General features: G+C 46.6%; 1 protein-coding gene across 3 annotated transcripts in view; it reads right to left on the bottom strand.

Moving 5' to 3' along the window:
- Positions 1–16,501, bottom strand: part of SLMAP (sarcolemma associated protein) — a 144,440-nt gene that overhangs the window by 46,513 nt on the left and 81,426 nt on the right. For 2 of the 3 annotated variants that reach the window (XM_088472687.1, XM_088472688.1), the window contains exons 7-12: positions 13,120–13,191; positions 12,083–12,223; positions 10,265–10,402; positions 8,300–8,468; positions 8,157–8,207; positions 467–517 (exon numbers count right to left, since the gene is read on the bottom strand). In XM_088472687.1, coding sequence (XP_088328813.1) covers positions 467–517; positions 8,157–8,207; positions 8,300–8,468; positions 10,265–10,402; positions 12,083–12,223; positions 13,120–13,191 — 622 coding nt within the window. The remainder of the gene's footprint in view (positions 1–466; positions 518–8,156; positions 8,208–8,299; positions 8,469–10,264; positions 10,403–12,082; positions 12,224–13,119; positions 13,192–16,501) is intronic. The other variant, XM_088472689.1, reaches the window with a different exon arrangement.

Genomic DNA, 16,501 nt, shown 5'->3' with positions numbered 1-16,501 from the left:
AATTTATTTCATCAACTGATTGAAGTCAAATATAATTACACTAGAAAGGCCCCAAAATAGGATCTTCCTACAGTAAACAGCATTGGTTTCTAAAAAGGCAATCCACAAACAATACATGGAACAGGAATGTCTCAAATGTGTTTAGAAACCAGCACATCACTGTAAGTCCCTGCAAAAATTGTCTTTTTGGAAACAAATGCTGTCTACTGTAGGAAGGTCTATAATAGGGTACATTTATATAAGTAGGATGTTTTGGTCCTATATAATGTGAAACGTCCTCTATTAGCTGTTGCATAACTATGAGCAGTACTGCATTTATGGTGAGACATCCCCTAGGAAGGCACCAGAGCAGAATAAATAAGGCTTACAGCTAGCAGAGTGCCGAATCAATTATTTTAAAAATATTAGATAGATATATATCTAACTACTAACAAGTAATATTTTGTAATAAGACTGAAATATTTACCTTTATCAGCATTGCCGTTGATTTTAGGTTTGAAGTCATCGACTTGTATGCCTGTGATAACAAAATAGTATTAGTGTTCAGAAAGAAAACTTTTTTTTACTGATTCAAGTTCTGGCTATACCCAAGTAGAGAAATTAGGACTTCTTACACAACAGCACCATCTCCTGGAATCAGGCAGGTACTACAGAATTTAGCAAAAGTTATGCTAAAGCCCAGGGGACACAGACATATCATTTAAGCCACCTTTACTGAAAATGGTACAGATAACAAAGAATGACCAATTCAATCTGTGTGAGCAGAGAGTAACGAGACTTTGGAAACTTCAGTGGTGCTACAGTCTGTATTACCCAGTATGCTTCAAATTCAGTACATGAAGTAAAAACTCCAGTTTGCCCTCTGTCCTTAAGCAATACTGACCAACTATGTGACGCAAAGACACAAGGATCTGTTTGGAATGCGGTCATTATTATACAACAGTCAAATCTGAATCTGCAGATAGACTTTTCTGAACAGAGACGGATTATCCATTAGGGGCCCTGAACCAGTAGGTGGCCTACAGCACCATGGGGTCGTAATCAGGCGCAGTGTGCATTAAAATATGAGATATGGTAAGAACTTACCCTTGTTATCTCTATTTCTACGAAGTCCATAGGGTTCCACAGGATACCTTGGGGTATAGGTGTGACGTCAGTCGCAGGGCACCAAAGAGTTAAGCTTTCAGCCTCCCAGGATGCACTAGGTCCCCCTCCTATACCCCGCCCCCGGGCCAAGGCACCTCAGTTAGTTACCAAGCCATAGGCCGGAGGAGGAGAAGGAAGAGAGAGAACAAAGATCTGGACACATACAAGAATCACATTCTCACCAGAGGGAGACGGAAAACCGGTGACCAGAGCAAAGCCCATCTGCAGCACAGGTGCGACAGGGCGGGAGTCCTGTGGAACCCTATGGACTTCGTAGAAATAGAGATAACAAGGGTAAGTTCTTACCATATCTCATATTTTCTACTTCAGGGTCCATAGGGTATCCACAGGATACCTTGGGGATGTCCCAAAGCAGTATCCTTTAAGGGTGGGGACGCTCCTGTGCAGAAAGGAGAATCCGCCGCCCGAAGGAAGCATCCTGAGAGGCGAAGGTGTCAAACCTGTAATACCTCACGAAGGTATGGACAGAAGACCACGTAGCAGCCTTGCAGATCTGAACTGCCGAGTCACCACGTCGAGCTGCCCACGAAGGACCCACAGACCTAGTGGAATGAGCCTTCAGAGAAGGAGGGACCGGTAGGCCTTCATGAAGATAAGCTTCAGAAATAGCCATACGGATCCAGGCTGCCAAAGTTTGCTTTGAAGCAGGCCAACCCTTTTTACAGAAGCCATAGAGGACAACAAAGCGTCCGACTTCCTAAACAAAGAAGTGCGGTCAACATAAGTCCTTAAGGCCCGCACAACATCCAAAGAGGCCTCACCCACGGAAAGACCCGGTGAGTTAAAGGCCGGAACAACTATTTCCTCGTTAACATGAAACTGGGAAACAACTTTGGGAAGAAACTCGGGCCGAGTGCGGAGCACTGCCCTGTTCCCATGAAAAACCAAGAAAGGGGGTCTACAAGAAAGAGCCCCTAACTCAGAAACACGTCTGGCTGAAGCAACGGCCAGAAGGAAAACAGTCTTAGCTGTTAGCCATTTAATATCCACTGAGCCCAGTGGTTCAAACGGCGGTCCTTGGAGAGCCCTCAGGACCACAGCCAAATCCCAAGGCGCCACAGGTGGAACAAAGGGCGGCTGAATACGGAGAACACCTTGCATAAAGGTGCGCACATCCGGGATTGTAGCAATCCTACGGTGAAACCAGACAGATAGGGCCGAAACCTGTACCTTCAAAGAAGCAAGGCGAAGCCCATGATCTAGTCCCGCTTGCAGGAAGGCGAGAATCCGAGACAGACGAAACTCCCGCGGTGCATAACCTCTCGGTCGACACCACTGGAAGAACGTATGCCACACGCGATGGTATATCCTCGCGGAAGACGGTTTCCGAGCTCGTAACATGGTACGCACCACAGAGCTGGAAAACCCCCAGGACCTCAGCATGGCCGTCTCAACAGCCACGCCGCCAAAGACAGCCGAGTCAGGTCCGGGTGAAGACAAGGACCCTGAGACAGAAGGTCCGGTCGTAGCGGCAACCGCAGAGGACTGTCCACGGACAGACCCTGAAGGTCTGAGAACCAGTGCCGTCTGGGCCACGCGGGAGCTATCAACAGGAGCGTCCCTCCTTCCTGTTTGAATTTCCGGATTACCCGTGGAAGAAGGGAGACCGGAGGGAACAGGTATGCGAACCTGAACGTCCACCGGACGGACAGAGCATCCACCAGAGACGCCCCTTCGTCTCTTGTGCGAGACCCGTACACCGGCAACTTGTTGTTGTGCCGGGACGCCATGAGGTCGATTTCTGGAAGACCCCACCTGTCCACCAGTAGTTGAAAAACGTCCGGGTGCAGGGACCATTCCCCTGGATGAACGTCCTGGCGACTTAGAAAGTCCGCCTCCCAATTTAGCACTCCCGGGATGAAGACCGCTGATATGGCCGGAAGATTGCGCTCCGCCCAAACCAGGATCCGAGAGACCTCTACGAGAGCCGCCCGACTGCGAGTTCCTCCTTGCCTGTTTATGTAGGCCACGGTGGTAGCATTGTCCGACTGGACCTGCACCGGGTGACCCTGGAGAAACCGCTGTGCCTGCAGGAGAGCATTGAAGACCGCACGGAGTTCCAAGATATTTATTGGAAGCTCCGCTTCTGTCGGTGTCCACCTGCCCTGGAACAAGTGTGGACCCGAAACTGCTCCCCAGCCCCGAAGACTGGCGTCCGTTGTCAACAGGACCCAATTTGGAACCCAGAACGGACGTCCCTTGTTGAGGTGGGTCGTCTTTAACCACCACGCAAGGGACAGGCGAACCTCCGGGGTGAGCACAATCGTCTGGAACTTCAGAGACTGAGGCAGCCCGTTCCACTTGGACAGGATCAGGTGCTGCAGAGGTCTGGAGTGAAACTGGGCGTATTCCACCATGTCGAACACCGACACCATGGAGCCCAGTAACCTCATCGCCGAGTGTAAGGACACCCGGCGGCTGTGCAGACAACTGCGCACCCTTGACTGTAAAGCAGAGATCTTGTCCTCCGTCACGAAGATCCTTTGCTGTCCCGAGTCCAATAAGGCTCCAAGATGCAGAATCCTCCGAGACGGGATTAGAGTGGACTTCTGCCAGTTGATTAGCCAGCCGTGCCGTTGCAGCAGTGCAATGGTCAGGTCCAAGTGGTGTAACAGGAGCTCTGGAGATCCTGCCACCAATAACAGGTCGTCCAAGTACGGCAACATGCGGACTCCTTGCAGCCGCAGAGAAGCCGCCATGACCGCCATAGCGTCCTGTATGTCCAATGACACCATGTAGTCCCCAGGTTCCAGCGCCAGAATGATGGACCGTAGGGTCTCCATCCGAAACTTCGGGACCCGCAAAGACTTGTTGAGTGCTTTGAGGTTGAGAATCGGACGATATGACCCATTGGGTTTCTGTACCAAAAATAGATTTGAATAGAAACCCTGGCCCCTCTGGGAGAATGGAACAGGCACTATAACTCCAGCCTGGAGCATAGTGTGCAATACCTTCCGCAGCTCCGTAGCCTTGTTCCGGTCTGATGGTAGACCCGTGGTGAAGAATCGAGCCGGGGGTCTGTGCCGGAAGGAGAGGGCGTACCCGTGAGAGACCACCTCCAGAACCCAAGTGTCTGTCGTAGTGAACGACCAACACCGGGAGAACTGCAGCAGGCGGCCTCCCACTCTGGGATCCCCCAAGGGGAGACCCGGACCGTCAGGCCGCAGGCTTGTCATCTGGCTTGGGGGCCGGACGTCTGGTACTCCATGCCTGTTTCCGGGGCTTGACCGATTTCTTAGGGCCAGCCTGTCGAGGAAACGACTGTGGTTTGGGCCTGCCCTGGGCCCTAGATGACCGAAAGGACGATGGTCCAGAACCAGAAGGAGCAGCGGCCGACGGGAGACAAGCAGATTTGGCTGCCGCCAGCGTGGCCACAATCTTATCCAGATCCGGACCGAAGAGAACTTCTCCGGTAAACGGCAACGCTTCCAGACCTTTCTTGGATCTGCGTCCGCCTTCCAGGATCGCAGCCACAAGGTGCGACGAGCAGCTACCGCTGCTGAAGAAATTCTAGACACCAGAGTACTAATGTCTAGAGCCGCCTCGTTGATGTAGGTGGCCGAATCACGGAGATTGCCAATCAACTCCGCCTGTTCGGCCGGACAGTCGGATTCAAAAGAAGCCTCTAATGAATCCGCCCAGCGCTCCATCGCTCTGGCAACCCAGCAAATGGCCACCTGCAAGGGAATAAGCGGACTTCAGGCACATTTCTACCTTGCGGTCCGTAGCATCCTTAAGGGAGGACATGGATGGCATCGGCAATGTGGCACTACGGACAAGACGGGTCACGTGAGAATCCACCTGTGGAGGGGATTCACACTTAGCAAAATAATTATCCGCGAACGGATAAGCCACCGCCAGGCGTCTCTGCGGCTGGTATCTTTTGCCAGGTTGTTTCCACGCCTCCTCTAAATGGTCCACCAACTGACCCGAAAGAGGAAAGACTGTGGCATCGCCCTTCACATCTTTGAAAAGGCATACTTAGATTTAGCCGCTGGGGGAACTTCGTCCTCAATCACCAAGGCTGTGCGGACCGCCCGAATAAGTCCAGGAATATATACTTTGGACTTAGCATCAGCGTCCTTAGTATGGAAAGGTTCCTGATCGTAAGGATCCAGAATCTCCCCATCATCAGACGTCCCTTCGTCATCCTCATAAGGAGCGGACAGAGACGCCACCGGCCTTTTATGAGGCCGCATCACAGACTCCCCTTGCAACACATCTGACAAGTGCTGTACAGAACTCGTCAGGGAGTTAACCCACGCTGGCTCCTGAGAACCCGGGAGCGGGGAAATAGGGAGACTGTGGGGTACCACCAATTGTCGTGGGAACCCCTGCATGGGTGACGACACCACAGACTGCTGGGACAAACCCATCGGAGTAAACGCGGGCTGCGGAGCTAACTGGCCCACTAAAGCTGTTAACGCCTGAGCGAAACAAGCCCAGGGCGGCTCCTGTACCGGTGCTGTAACCGTAATAGGCCGCGCCATGGACAAACACTGCCGGCAAAGGCCCTCCGCGCTACCCTCCCCCTCCGCTAACGGTACTTTGCACGTGGTACACTGTAGCCGGAGGGGAAAATCACTTTCAGACATGATGGCACCACGTATGTGACCTCTCTCACCAATTAAGTATTAAATAGGCGAGAGACCACCCTGCAGCACCGCACCGCAAGGGCTTTAGCAGAAAGAACAGGGACAGTAATAAAGCTGACAGTTTAGAGAAGAAAAGTTACAGGCAGCGCTAGCACAGTCACATACAATGCAGAGAAATAACAATTCCTGCACTAACAGCGCTGATTACTCAACTACACAGACACAGGGCCTGGTAGGACACAGCGCTGCATACACAGACCTGAGCCACAGCGGAGGAGAGGTATGCGGGGGGACCCAGACCACGATGCTTCCTTCCAGACTTCCAGCAGCGTTCACCATGCGTTGCAGAGAAGATGGCCGCCGAGGAGCAGAGAGAAGCTGGCCTGGGGGAGGAGCGCTGACACAGGACCAGTCAGCACAGTGCAGAGAGGGCTGTGTGCAGCGGGGGAGGCGCCGGCTGTGAGACAGGGAAGGCGCGCTCCCCTGGCATGCATTTAACCCCTGGGACGCTGCAGCGCTACCGCTCTGCTGCGGTCCGCTGTCCCAGGGGGTAGTGGAAGCGCAGGTTGGTCGCCTGGCTCCACGCTGCAGCCAGTCCCCAGGGAGCCCCCTGCCTGGGGACTTAGGACCATGTGATCAGCGGGGACCCACCGCGGGACCCCGCTGCTTACCTCTGTCCCCCTTGGTCCGGACCGGCCATGGTCCGGAGCATCTGGGGTCACCGCTAGCTGTGACCCCAGACGCCCACCAGCATCCCCGGATCAGTACCGGCGTTCTGGTACCGGCGGGGTGTAGGGAAGACAGCATGGACGTCAGGACTGACTGTCCATGCTGTTCATCCAGATGTGCAGCCACAGCTGCATGAAGAAAAAGCTTCAGGGGCTCTTCTAGCCCCCACTCCAACAGGTGCACCCGACTCCGGCCGGGCACCAAACTAAACTGAGGTGCCTTGGCCCGGGGGCGGGGTATAGGAGGGGGACCTAGTGCATCCTGGGAGGCTGAAAGCTTAACTCTTTGGTGCCCTGCGACTGACGTCACACCTATACCCCAAGGTATCCTGTGGATACCCTATGGACCCTGAAGTAGAAAATTATTTACTAATGACAAAGTACTAACCTTGTAGATATTTCTGCAAAAGCCTACTGCTTCCAAGCCTAAGAGATGCCCACATCCCTGACACAGGCATAAAACAGAACTTCCTACTCTTGGGAGATGTGTTGTCTATATTTTAACATTATCATCACAATTAGCTTTTAAATACTAAGTAAAAAAACGAAAAAAAAAGGAAAAAATAATCGATTGAAAGTGGATGGAACAAAGGCCCTGATTCAGAGCTTAACGCTCTGAATCAGGGCCGTCCTATTTAAATGTGGAGCGGCCTTATGGACGCTCGCATAGCTGTGGGTTACCACCCACAGCTTATGCGAGCGTCCATGATGATGGTCGCGATGGTCAAGACCATCGCGTCCATCGGGCTTGCGACGAGACCCTGCGGTAAGGTCTCGCTGCCACAAGCCCAGGAGTGATTTTGGCTCTATCAGAGCCAAAGTCACTCCCACTGACATCATTACTGATGTCAGTGGGGCCGGACTCAGACGGTCAGAACGCCTCCGTCTGGCCACCATGCCCCCGGCACGCCCACCAGAGGGGGTGTGCTGTCAGTCACCATCGACAGCACGCCCCCTTTGGAGCGAGACCCCGAGCGACGTATTTCTCGTCGCTCGCCGGGTCTCGCGCATGCAGTGGAAAGGCAGTGCCCCCACAAAGACATTGTGTTAAATGAGTTAACAGTGCCTATAAATGGCATAAGGAGGGTTAAATATACCCTAAGATGGAAATTAACACTATAATTTTTATTTTCCTTAATATTTGTCTTCTTTAATGTTTGACTAATACAAATATTTAACCAATTAATTAATATGAAAAACATCCTCACTAATGGTCTTTTACTAGTTTCTATGATGGTCCTCACCATCCCGGACAGTAAATATTGCGCGGCTTTTATTACCCATGAAAACTATCTTCTCTAAGCTATATCCTGTGAACTGAGGTGACAATCCTATCACAGTATAATAGATTGGGGTTATGTCCTTGCAGCAATGGGTGTGTGTGACATTACTAGGGTCATGGCGAGGTCTAAAAAAACAAAAAACAAAAAAAAAACTGCCATCTCTCCGCCCACCTCCCGGTCAGACACGACGTGCCCAAGGAGGTTACAGTGTTATAAACACTGCCAGGTTGTAGCCGGGGGGCAGTTGGTGTCTGATGAAATAAGTTTACAAATAGGTAAACTTATCCTGTGACAGAGGATTTACCACACTGGGGACACAGCTTGTAAGATTGTCCCAGGGTAGCTCCTTCCAATCAGCGATGCCATCTACGCGTATCACTTACCTAAACTGTTGTGCTCTTTAAGTGTTTTCTCCTGGAGGTGCTCTAATCGTACTGCAAGCAGAATTTCAAAAATAAAAAAAAAATTGCCAAAAAAAAAAAAAAAAAAGAACAAAAGTAGCAGCGAGTGGAGAGGGAGAGCCCACCTTGTAACGCAGTAAGACGCTCATTGGTGAAGTCATTGTCCGCTTGCAAGGCCTCGATCTTAGCTTGTAGTTCCTGCTCCTTCTCCTCCATCTCCTCAATCTTGAGTTGTAATTCCTTCTTCTCCGTCAGGCCCTTCTGCTGAATCTCCTCTTGCCGGCCTTCTGCTGCCTGTGGGGGCGACAGAGAGCGGCTACTGATCACATTAAGTGTGGAACGCAAGATCATTTGATAGTAAAATAAGGAGTCTACCGTTGGGGACTGTCCGCTAAGTGGCATTTATAAAACCAACCCAGAGAGTAAAAAACCATGGCAGATTTTTATTTTTTTCTTCTTAGCTTTTGCTATGCTGGATGTCTTGAAAGTTGTCCATGGTGAAATTTACCTCAGCATCACACAACACATGTTGCTCAAAAAAAGAACAAAAAAAAAAACCACTGATAATCTTTTTGAAAAAATAAGTGCAATTAAATATATTAAGGTAGCCTAAAAGTATTCTACAACATAAGAATTAATGTAATCCCTTTGTACAGTACCTGTGAAGGCGGCACTGAGTGGGTGGTCTCTGTCCCACTGGGCACATTCTGGTGACATGAATACTCAGTGACAGGCGACATATGGAGCTGGTAATAAACAGATTGCTTTTCCAAATTACTGGCTCTCAGGTGCAGAGAGCACGTGAAGAATTGTTAAACTCTCTCAGTCTATAAAAGTCACTTAAATATAAATGCAAAATACTAGAATGATCGGACGTAATAGATCAAAATGCTCTCTAGCAAAATGCAGGCTGGTTACATTAAATAAGAGGACACTTACAAATGCAACATTATTGTATGAGTTTTGATATAGCTATTTTACAGATTTTATTTTCAGAATAGTGAAACCTGACCCAGTGTGTCCCATATGGTCTGTGTGAAATACTAAACCTACAGTACACTCTCACCCACGCTCCCCACACACCTGCTCACCAGCACTTATTTCTTGGTTTACAATCACTGATCGGTCTTGGACCAAAGCACTTAACGTAGACTGATATTGCCCAGAGACCGGCTCCACATTATACAACTCCGTGGAATATGGTTTTTGAGTCCGCATAATTATTAAGAAATATCCTATTGTTTTGTGTATTATCTTGATGTATACTAAATTCTCCATACACTTTATTAAGGACTGAACGGAAGTCCCATTACAAACACTGGCAGCAATTACCCGGTATGTGCATGGAAATGGTTACCAGGATTGCATGTCAATGCAATAAAAATTATGTTCTTCAAGGGCAGCAACTAAATTCCGATAGGGGTCAATTCAATTAGGGGGGCGAGTTGCCACTAACGGTGTGGAAACACTGCCAAAAGCACAATCTCGCAGCGGACTCAGATTTTTGTACACAGCCCTGGGGGGCTGTGAACTAAACTCCACGAGTCCAGAGGTAACTTAGGTGTGGCAAATAGCCACACTTACTCAAAGCCGAGAGCAATTTGTGGCTAAATGAATCGACTCTTCAGGATAACGTCACACTGTAGCTTTTTCCAGGAAACATCACCCAGAATAGTGTATAGTTAGTTACACAACGCACCATGAGAGACTGCAAAGTGTATATATAGATAAAGAGCCCTCATGTGATAGAGAAACAGCTTTTACCCTTTCATTTAAAAGTGTCACAATACTGTTTCTTAAAAAAAAAAAAAAAAAGGTCACTCAAAAAAGCCAATGTGCAAGTAGCCTTAATGCTGCCAGTTATTGCCACTTCTATGACGTTATATTCTGTAATCAGCTGCATAGTGAAATTTAAATAACTGCATCCATCGTGCGTTTCAGAATTCAAACTAGAGAACCGGGATCATATGTAAATTGTTATTTGCGAGGCCCACAATACTGGAATTTTTAAGTGATGTGAATGCACCAACGATACTATGAAAGGCTTAAATAAAAGCGTCAATTCCCAAATCCGTTCCCAAATTAATTACCTTGAGTTTGTCAGCTAGATCTTTAATTTCGTTCACTGCTCCATTGTACTTGTTGGCCAGCTCTTGAAGCTCCTCCTGGGTCCTCTCATTCATCTCCTTCAAGTGGGTACATTCATCTTCTGTGTTACTCAAACTTCTCTGGAATTGCAAGACAGAAGATCTCCAATTTCCAGTTAACAATATATGGAAATTTCAATGTAACATTTTAGATGCCTCAGGAATATACAAATGACATATATTTTAACAATAATAAAAAAAAAAAAATCACAAACCCCGCCCTCCAAAACAAGAGGTTCATTTCAGCGGCCCAGAGGTCATTGTACAGCGTAGCACTATGCCAAACTGGCATACACTATAAGCAGTTCATTAACACACTGGTCACATTTCTCTGCTTATTAATTTAAGGTCTTAATAAATAACACGTCCACAGTAAGGAGTATCCTTGTGCTATCCTGGAGAACACATCCACAGTAAGGAGTATCCTTGTGGTATCCTGGAGAACACATCCATAGTAAGGAGTATCCTTGTGGTATCCTGGAGAACACATCCACAGTAAGGAGTATCCTTGTGGTATCCTGGAGAACACATCCACAGTAAGGAGTATCCTTGTGGTATCCTGGAGAACACATCCACAGTAAGGAGTATCCTTGTGGTATCCTGGAGAACACGTCCACAGTAAGGAGTATCCTTCTGCTATCCTGGAGAACACGTCCATAGTGAGTATTCTTGTGCTATCCTGGAGAACACGTCCATAGTAAGGAGTATCCTTGTGCTATCCTGGAGAACACATCCACAGTAAGGAGTATCCTTGTGGTATCCTGGAGAACACATCCACAGTAAGGAGTATCCTTGTGGTATCCTGGAGAGCACATCCATAGTAAGGAGTATCCTTGTGGTATCCTGGAGAACACATCCACAGTAAGGAGTATCCTTGTGGTATCCTGGAGAACACGTCCACAGTAAGGAGTATCCTTCTGCTATCCTGGAGAACATGTCCATAGTGAGTATTCTTGTGCTATCCTGGAGAACACGTCCATATTAAGGAGCATCCTTGTGCTATTCTGGATAACACGTCCACAGTAAGGAGTATCCTTGTGGTATCCTGGAGAACACATCCACAGTAAGGAGTATCCTTGTGGTATCCTGGAGAGCACATCCATAGTAAGGAGTATCCTTGTGGTATCCTGGAGAACATGTCCATAGTAAGGAGTATCCTTGTGCTATCCTGGAGAACACAACCACAGTAAGGAGTATCCTTTTGTTATCCTGGAGAACACATCCACAGTAAGGATACTGGAGAACACATCCACAGTAAGGAGTATCCTTGTGGTATCCTGGAGAACACATTCACAGTAAGGAGTATCCTTGTGGTATCCTAGAGAACATGTCCATAGTAAGGAGTATCCTTGTGCTAACCTGGAGAACAAGTCCATAGTAAGGAGTATCCTTGTGCTATCCTGGAGAACACGTCCATAGTAAGGAGTATCCTTGTGCCATCTTGGAAAACATATCCATAGTGAGGAGCATCCTTGTGCTATCCTGTAGAACATGTACATAGTAAAGGAGTATCCTTGTGCTATCCTGTAGAACATGCAGAGTCGTAAGAATACTAAATCTCTTCTTTGCTCACATAACAAGTAGATCACCAACAGGGGTCTGACCACCTGTGATTGGGGGTAAAAACATGAATGTTGTGACATAATGATGTTGTTTCGATGATGGGAAAAGTTGGCCAGACACAAGGCAATGCGATTTCAGTTGAAAAGAAGCATTATCTAGTAAACCTATTACATTATATCACTTTATTTTTATACATACCTCCACCTCAGACAACTTCCGTACCACCTCGATCTTCTCCTGAAGAACTCTCCTCAGAGACTCTTTGGCTGTCGTCTCATAGTTGTGTTTGTCTTCTTGTAACGCTATTAACTCTTTCCGAATCCCATCATCTGTCTGATTCTGCACAGATAAATAATTCTATGTACCAAAAAATCTATCACAACATATACAACCAAGAAAATGCTACATTATATACCAAATCTCAGATACTTGAGCACAAACTTCCCATTAAATTGTATATTTTTTCTTACCATAAATCACTCTCGACGTGCAAAACAAAGTAGTTTTTTTCCCCTTAACTGTATTTTTTAAGCTGCCGTTAATGATTTACATATTGCCAAAAGTCATGTGACTACCACAGTAACGAGTCACATGACATTTTTTTACCACCCTCTTCCTTAGCATACATGTTCATATCACCATCCCCCTCTCCCACTGCCATTATGGGCGGTTGGCTGCGAATCATAGATCAGGTGATTCTCTCGTAGCTTGAAGGCGAAAAAACAAATATGTTCAAACTGGAAGACCCTTCAGCTATAAAAGTCTAAGCAAAAAATAATTTTGCAGATGGTAGCCTGGTTATGGAAGGTTTCCTAGAAAAATGCTTTATGACTTTGACATAAGCGGGATAACCAGAGAAAACAAAAAGCAGAACAAAAATATCTACACAATGCAGGATCTCAGCTTTAATTACATACCGGTAAGTAGCTGAAGTTTAAATTAAGTGCATATATAAGGGACATCTACAAGTAATTTCATTTTGGAATTGGTGTCTTTGGGTTGGGATGTAAGAATGTTGAACCTTGCTCATAGTAACCATCATTAAAGTGGAATATAATCAGGACTACAATGTAAGGTGTACCTGGGTCATTCTTGGTTCTATAGCAATATATAAAACTGAACACAGACAAGACAGAGGAAAATAAATGCACCGTGATAAATAACAAAATCCCATGAAAAGAAAAAACATGCTTTAGGAGATAGACAAGTGTCCCAGAAATATACACAACACTCACTTTTGAGTAAGCCTGTAACTGGTTTCCCATGACTTCCAGGCGTGATAGCAGTCGGTCCTCATCTATAAGAGCCTGGTTGGAAATTGAACAGTCAGGTGTATGGTACCACAAAACAAATAAAAATTATACCTGTGAATGGGTCTGAGTGGTAAAGAGGAACCATTAACATAGTATTAATGATTTTAAGTAAATGACACTTTTCATGCTGACAGACTCGCTCATTCCATAAAAAAATGTTTTATTCAGAGATTGAATTTACAAACCAAGGATGAATTCTACTATGTTGTACTAGAAATACTCATCTGCTATGTCTTAGGCCGTTTCTAATTCCACTTTGTCTGCCACCTGCCCTGACCATGGATTGTATACTTACTTAGCTTGCCTTCTGCCAGCCCTGATCCCCAGATTGTATACTGACCTTGTATACCAGAGATACTCAGCATGCAGCCCTCCAGCTGCTGTGAAACTATGCATCCTGGCATGCCCTGAAACAGTTTTAGCATTCCCTAAATAGCAAAACTACGGCAGGGCATGCTGGGGTGTGTAGTTCCACAATAGCTTGAGGGCCGCATGTTAAATACTCGTGTTGTATACTGACCTAACATACTTTCTGCCAACCCTGACCACCGCTGCCAGCCCTGATCCTGGGTTGCATACCGCCCTAACTTGCCTTCTACCAGCCCTGACGTCGGTTGGCACTTTGGTCTGGTTCTGGAACTATAGCTGGTTCCCAGTATTGGCACTGTTCCAGGTGCTGCATTTACTTCACAATTTCAAATTAGTTTAATTCCATAATAATTAAAGATAAGCGGTGTTTGTATTCTTCGCCTATTTCTGAGGACGAGTATTACGAATGAAGGCTATCTGATTTGGAAAAGTGAATTAAAAAAAAAATCTCTTTTGATTTACTCTAAATGCCTAGATTATAATTTTCTTCTTGTTTATATGCTGCAATTCCCTAGCATCTTGTGGTCGTCCTTAGTATTCTGTCAATACCCAGGGATAAGTCTTTACTACCTGGACTTGAGGAACTGGGAACATCAGATTGTCAGTAAATGTGTATAGTTTTAAAGGGAATGGAGACATACTACAGATGAAGCAATTCAATGGGGTTTATTACCTTTCTACAGGTGTTGTCATAATATGCACATACGGTACATTAAATTAATAATCTATTTGTAGTTTGAAATATGTGATGTAATCAGAAATAACCCGATTCTTTTAACCTATAGTGTACATAGAGGAGAAGCCAGATTTAATATCTTATACTAGTACTGCTCTTACTAGATGGTGATGCAGCTTTAATAACGCTGGAAGGGAATTCTAATACCACCAGTATAAGGTAGACTTCTCTACCTGCCAGGCATGACTGAGAAGGGAATTTATGAAATAGCATATTTAGTAAAAATCCGAAAGTGGTATATGAGGACGGTTCAATAAGTAAGGTAACAAGACCTCTCACATGTGTAATGTTCTTTATTACATTCTAATTTCCCACCAGTCCAGAGCAGGTAGACCACTGATTCCCCTCACGGCCATTAGACTGCGCCTCATATGAGTCATACTGTCCCAACATCAGTTGTAAGATGGCGAGGTTGACAGAAACATGGTCAAACCTTGAGGTGCATAGTGTGATCAGATTTCTGCGTCTAAAGGACACATCAGCCAGCCACGGTAAAGGTCCGTCCCAGTCAGTCAGTGTAGTGCGGACTGCAGTGAGTGCGGTCCGCACTACACAGTAACACACACATAACCACCGGCGCTGGGTAGCACACTCGTACTACCTGGCGGCGATGTGTGTGTTTCAGCAGCCAATGAGAATCAGACAGACTCTCATTGGCTGCTGTGCCTGCTGAGCAGGGCTGGAGCTCACTCATGAGCTCCGCCTTCCGGCTCCTGCAGTGGCCGATGGGAGAGACGTCATAACATCTCTCCCATAGTACTGAGCGGGAGGACGGAGGAGCAGAGAGCGGCAGGCGCGGGGATTCAGGTAATTCAGTATTTTGTGTATGTATGTCTGTGTGTGTTATGCAGTACTGGCCGGGCCCACTGTATCACTACTGGGGGCAGTGAATAGGGAGGACCACTACAGGGGGCACTGCATAGGGGGGGCTCACTACTGGGGGCACTGCAATAGGGAGGATCACTACTGGGGCACTGTATAAGAGAAACTACTGGAGGCACGCATAAGGGGGACCCACTACTGGGGCACTGCATAAGGGGCACTGTATAAGGGTGATCTACTGGAGGCACTGCATCAAGGGTACTACCACATGGGGACATTGCATAAGGGGCACTACTACAGTGGGCATTGCAAGAGGGGCACTACTACTCGGGGCATTAAGGTGCATATGGAATGGAAAGGAATGTTCCCAGAGTGACGAGCGGTGTGTGTCACGTTGACACGCCCCATTTTTCAGCGCACAAAGGGGGGGGGCTCCATTTTTCATCTTACCCTGGGCTCCAAATATCCTAGTTACGCCATTTAGAACTATTTATAGAGAAATGTATCTTTCACAAGCAGCAGAAAAAACAACTACTGCTGGTCTTGGTACTATGTAATATATAAATCTGATATTACATGTGGATTAGTTACTACGTATCTAATATAGCAGATATTATATGTACAGACAAGGGAATATTTAGGGAACAGTGATCACAACACGGGATCATGTGACTTCAGTTTCCAGAAAACAAACAGAATAGAAGGGTAAGTGCAACCCGCTTAGACTAGCACCTGAACTTGTAGTCAGACAAAGTGTACTGTTAAATAAAATCAGATACCTAATAGGATATTTAAAAATAAAATAAATACGGGTGCAAGTACAATATGGTAATAAGATTTCTAGGAATAAAAGGCTAATTATGAGGTTGCAGAAGAAAATATTGGTGATAAAAAGAAGAATGAAAGGCAATGACTGGACTGAAGATGAAGACAGATTGTAAAGGAAAGCAATGCTAGTCCCAGAACACTACCAAATACATACACAGCAAGAAAGATGCAATTGATAACATTGGCATATACCAGAAAATCAGCATTACATGTTACTGATCCAACACAGCAGGAGGAAGGAGGTTATTGTAGTAAGACATACAATATCTGCCCACATGTGCTAAAGGAACCCGGAGTACTAATTGATAATTAATTACACTATGTAGACAAAGGTTGATTGGACACCCCGCGCAAGCAAAATGCATACCATACATACCACTGCACACATGTTCCAAATGGCCACTAATGTAGCGGTTTCGACAAGAACTTTGTAGGGAGGCCCACACACTTGCACAGATACAACAAATGTTTTTAGCAGGATGACAATGCCACCTGTCATGTTTCCAAGGCGATTCTGGACTGGTATACAGAAAATTCGGTAACCCGGAT

This window comes from Taudactylus pleione, unplaced genomic scaffold, assembly GCF_031769625.1.
Source record: "Taudactylus pleione unplaced genomic scaffold, aTauple2 ptg000128l, whole genome shotgun sequence".
NCBI lineage: Eukaryota > Metazoa > Chordata > Amphibia > Anura > Myobatrachidae > Taudactylus > Taudactylus pleione.
Note: the sequence above shows the minus strand (reverse complement) of the source record. Positions and strands in the feature narration are given on the sequence as shown.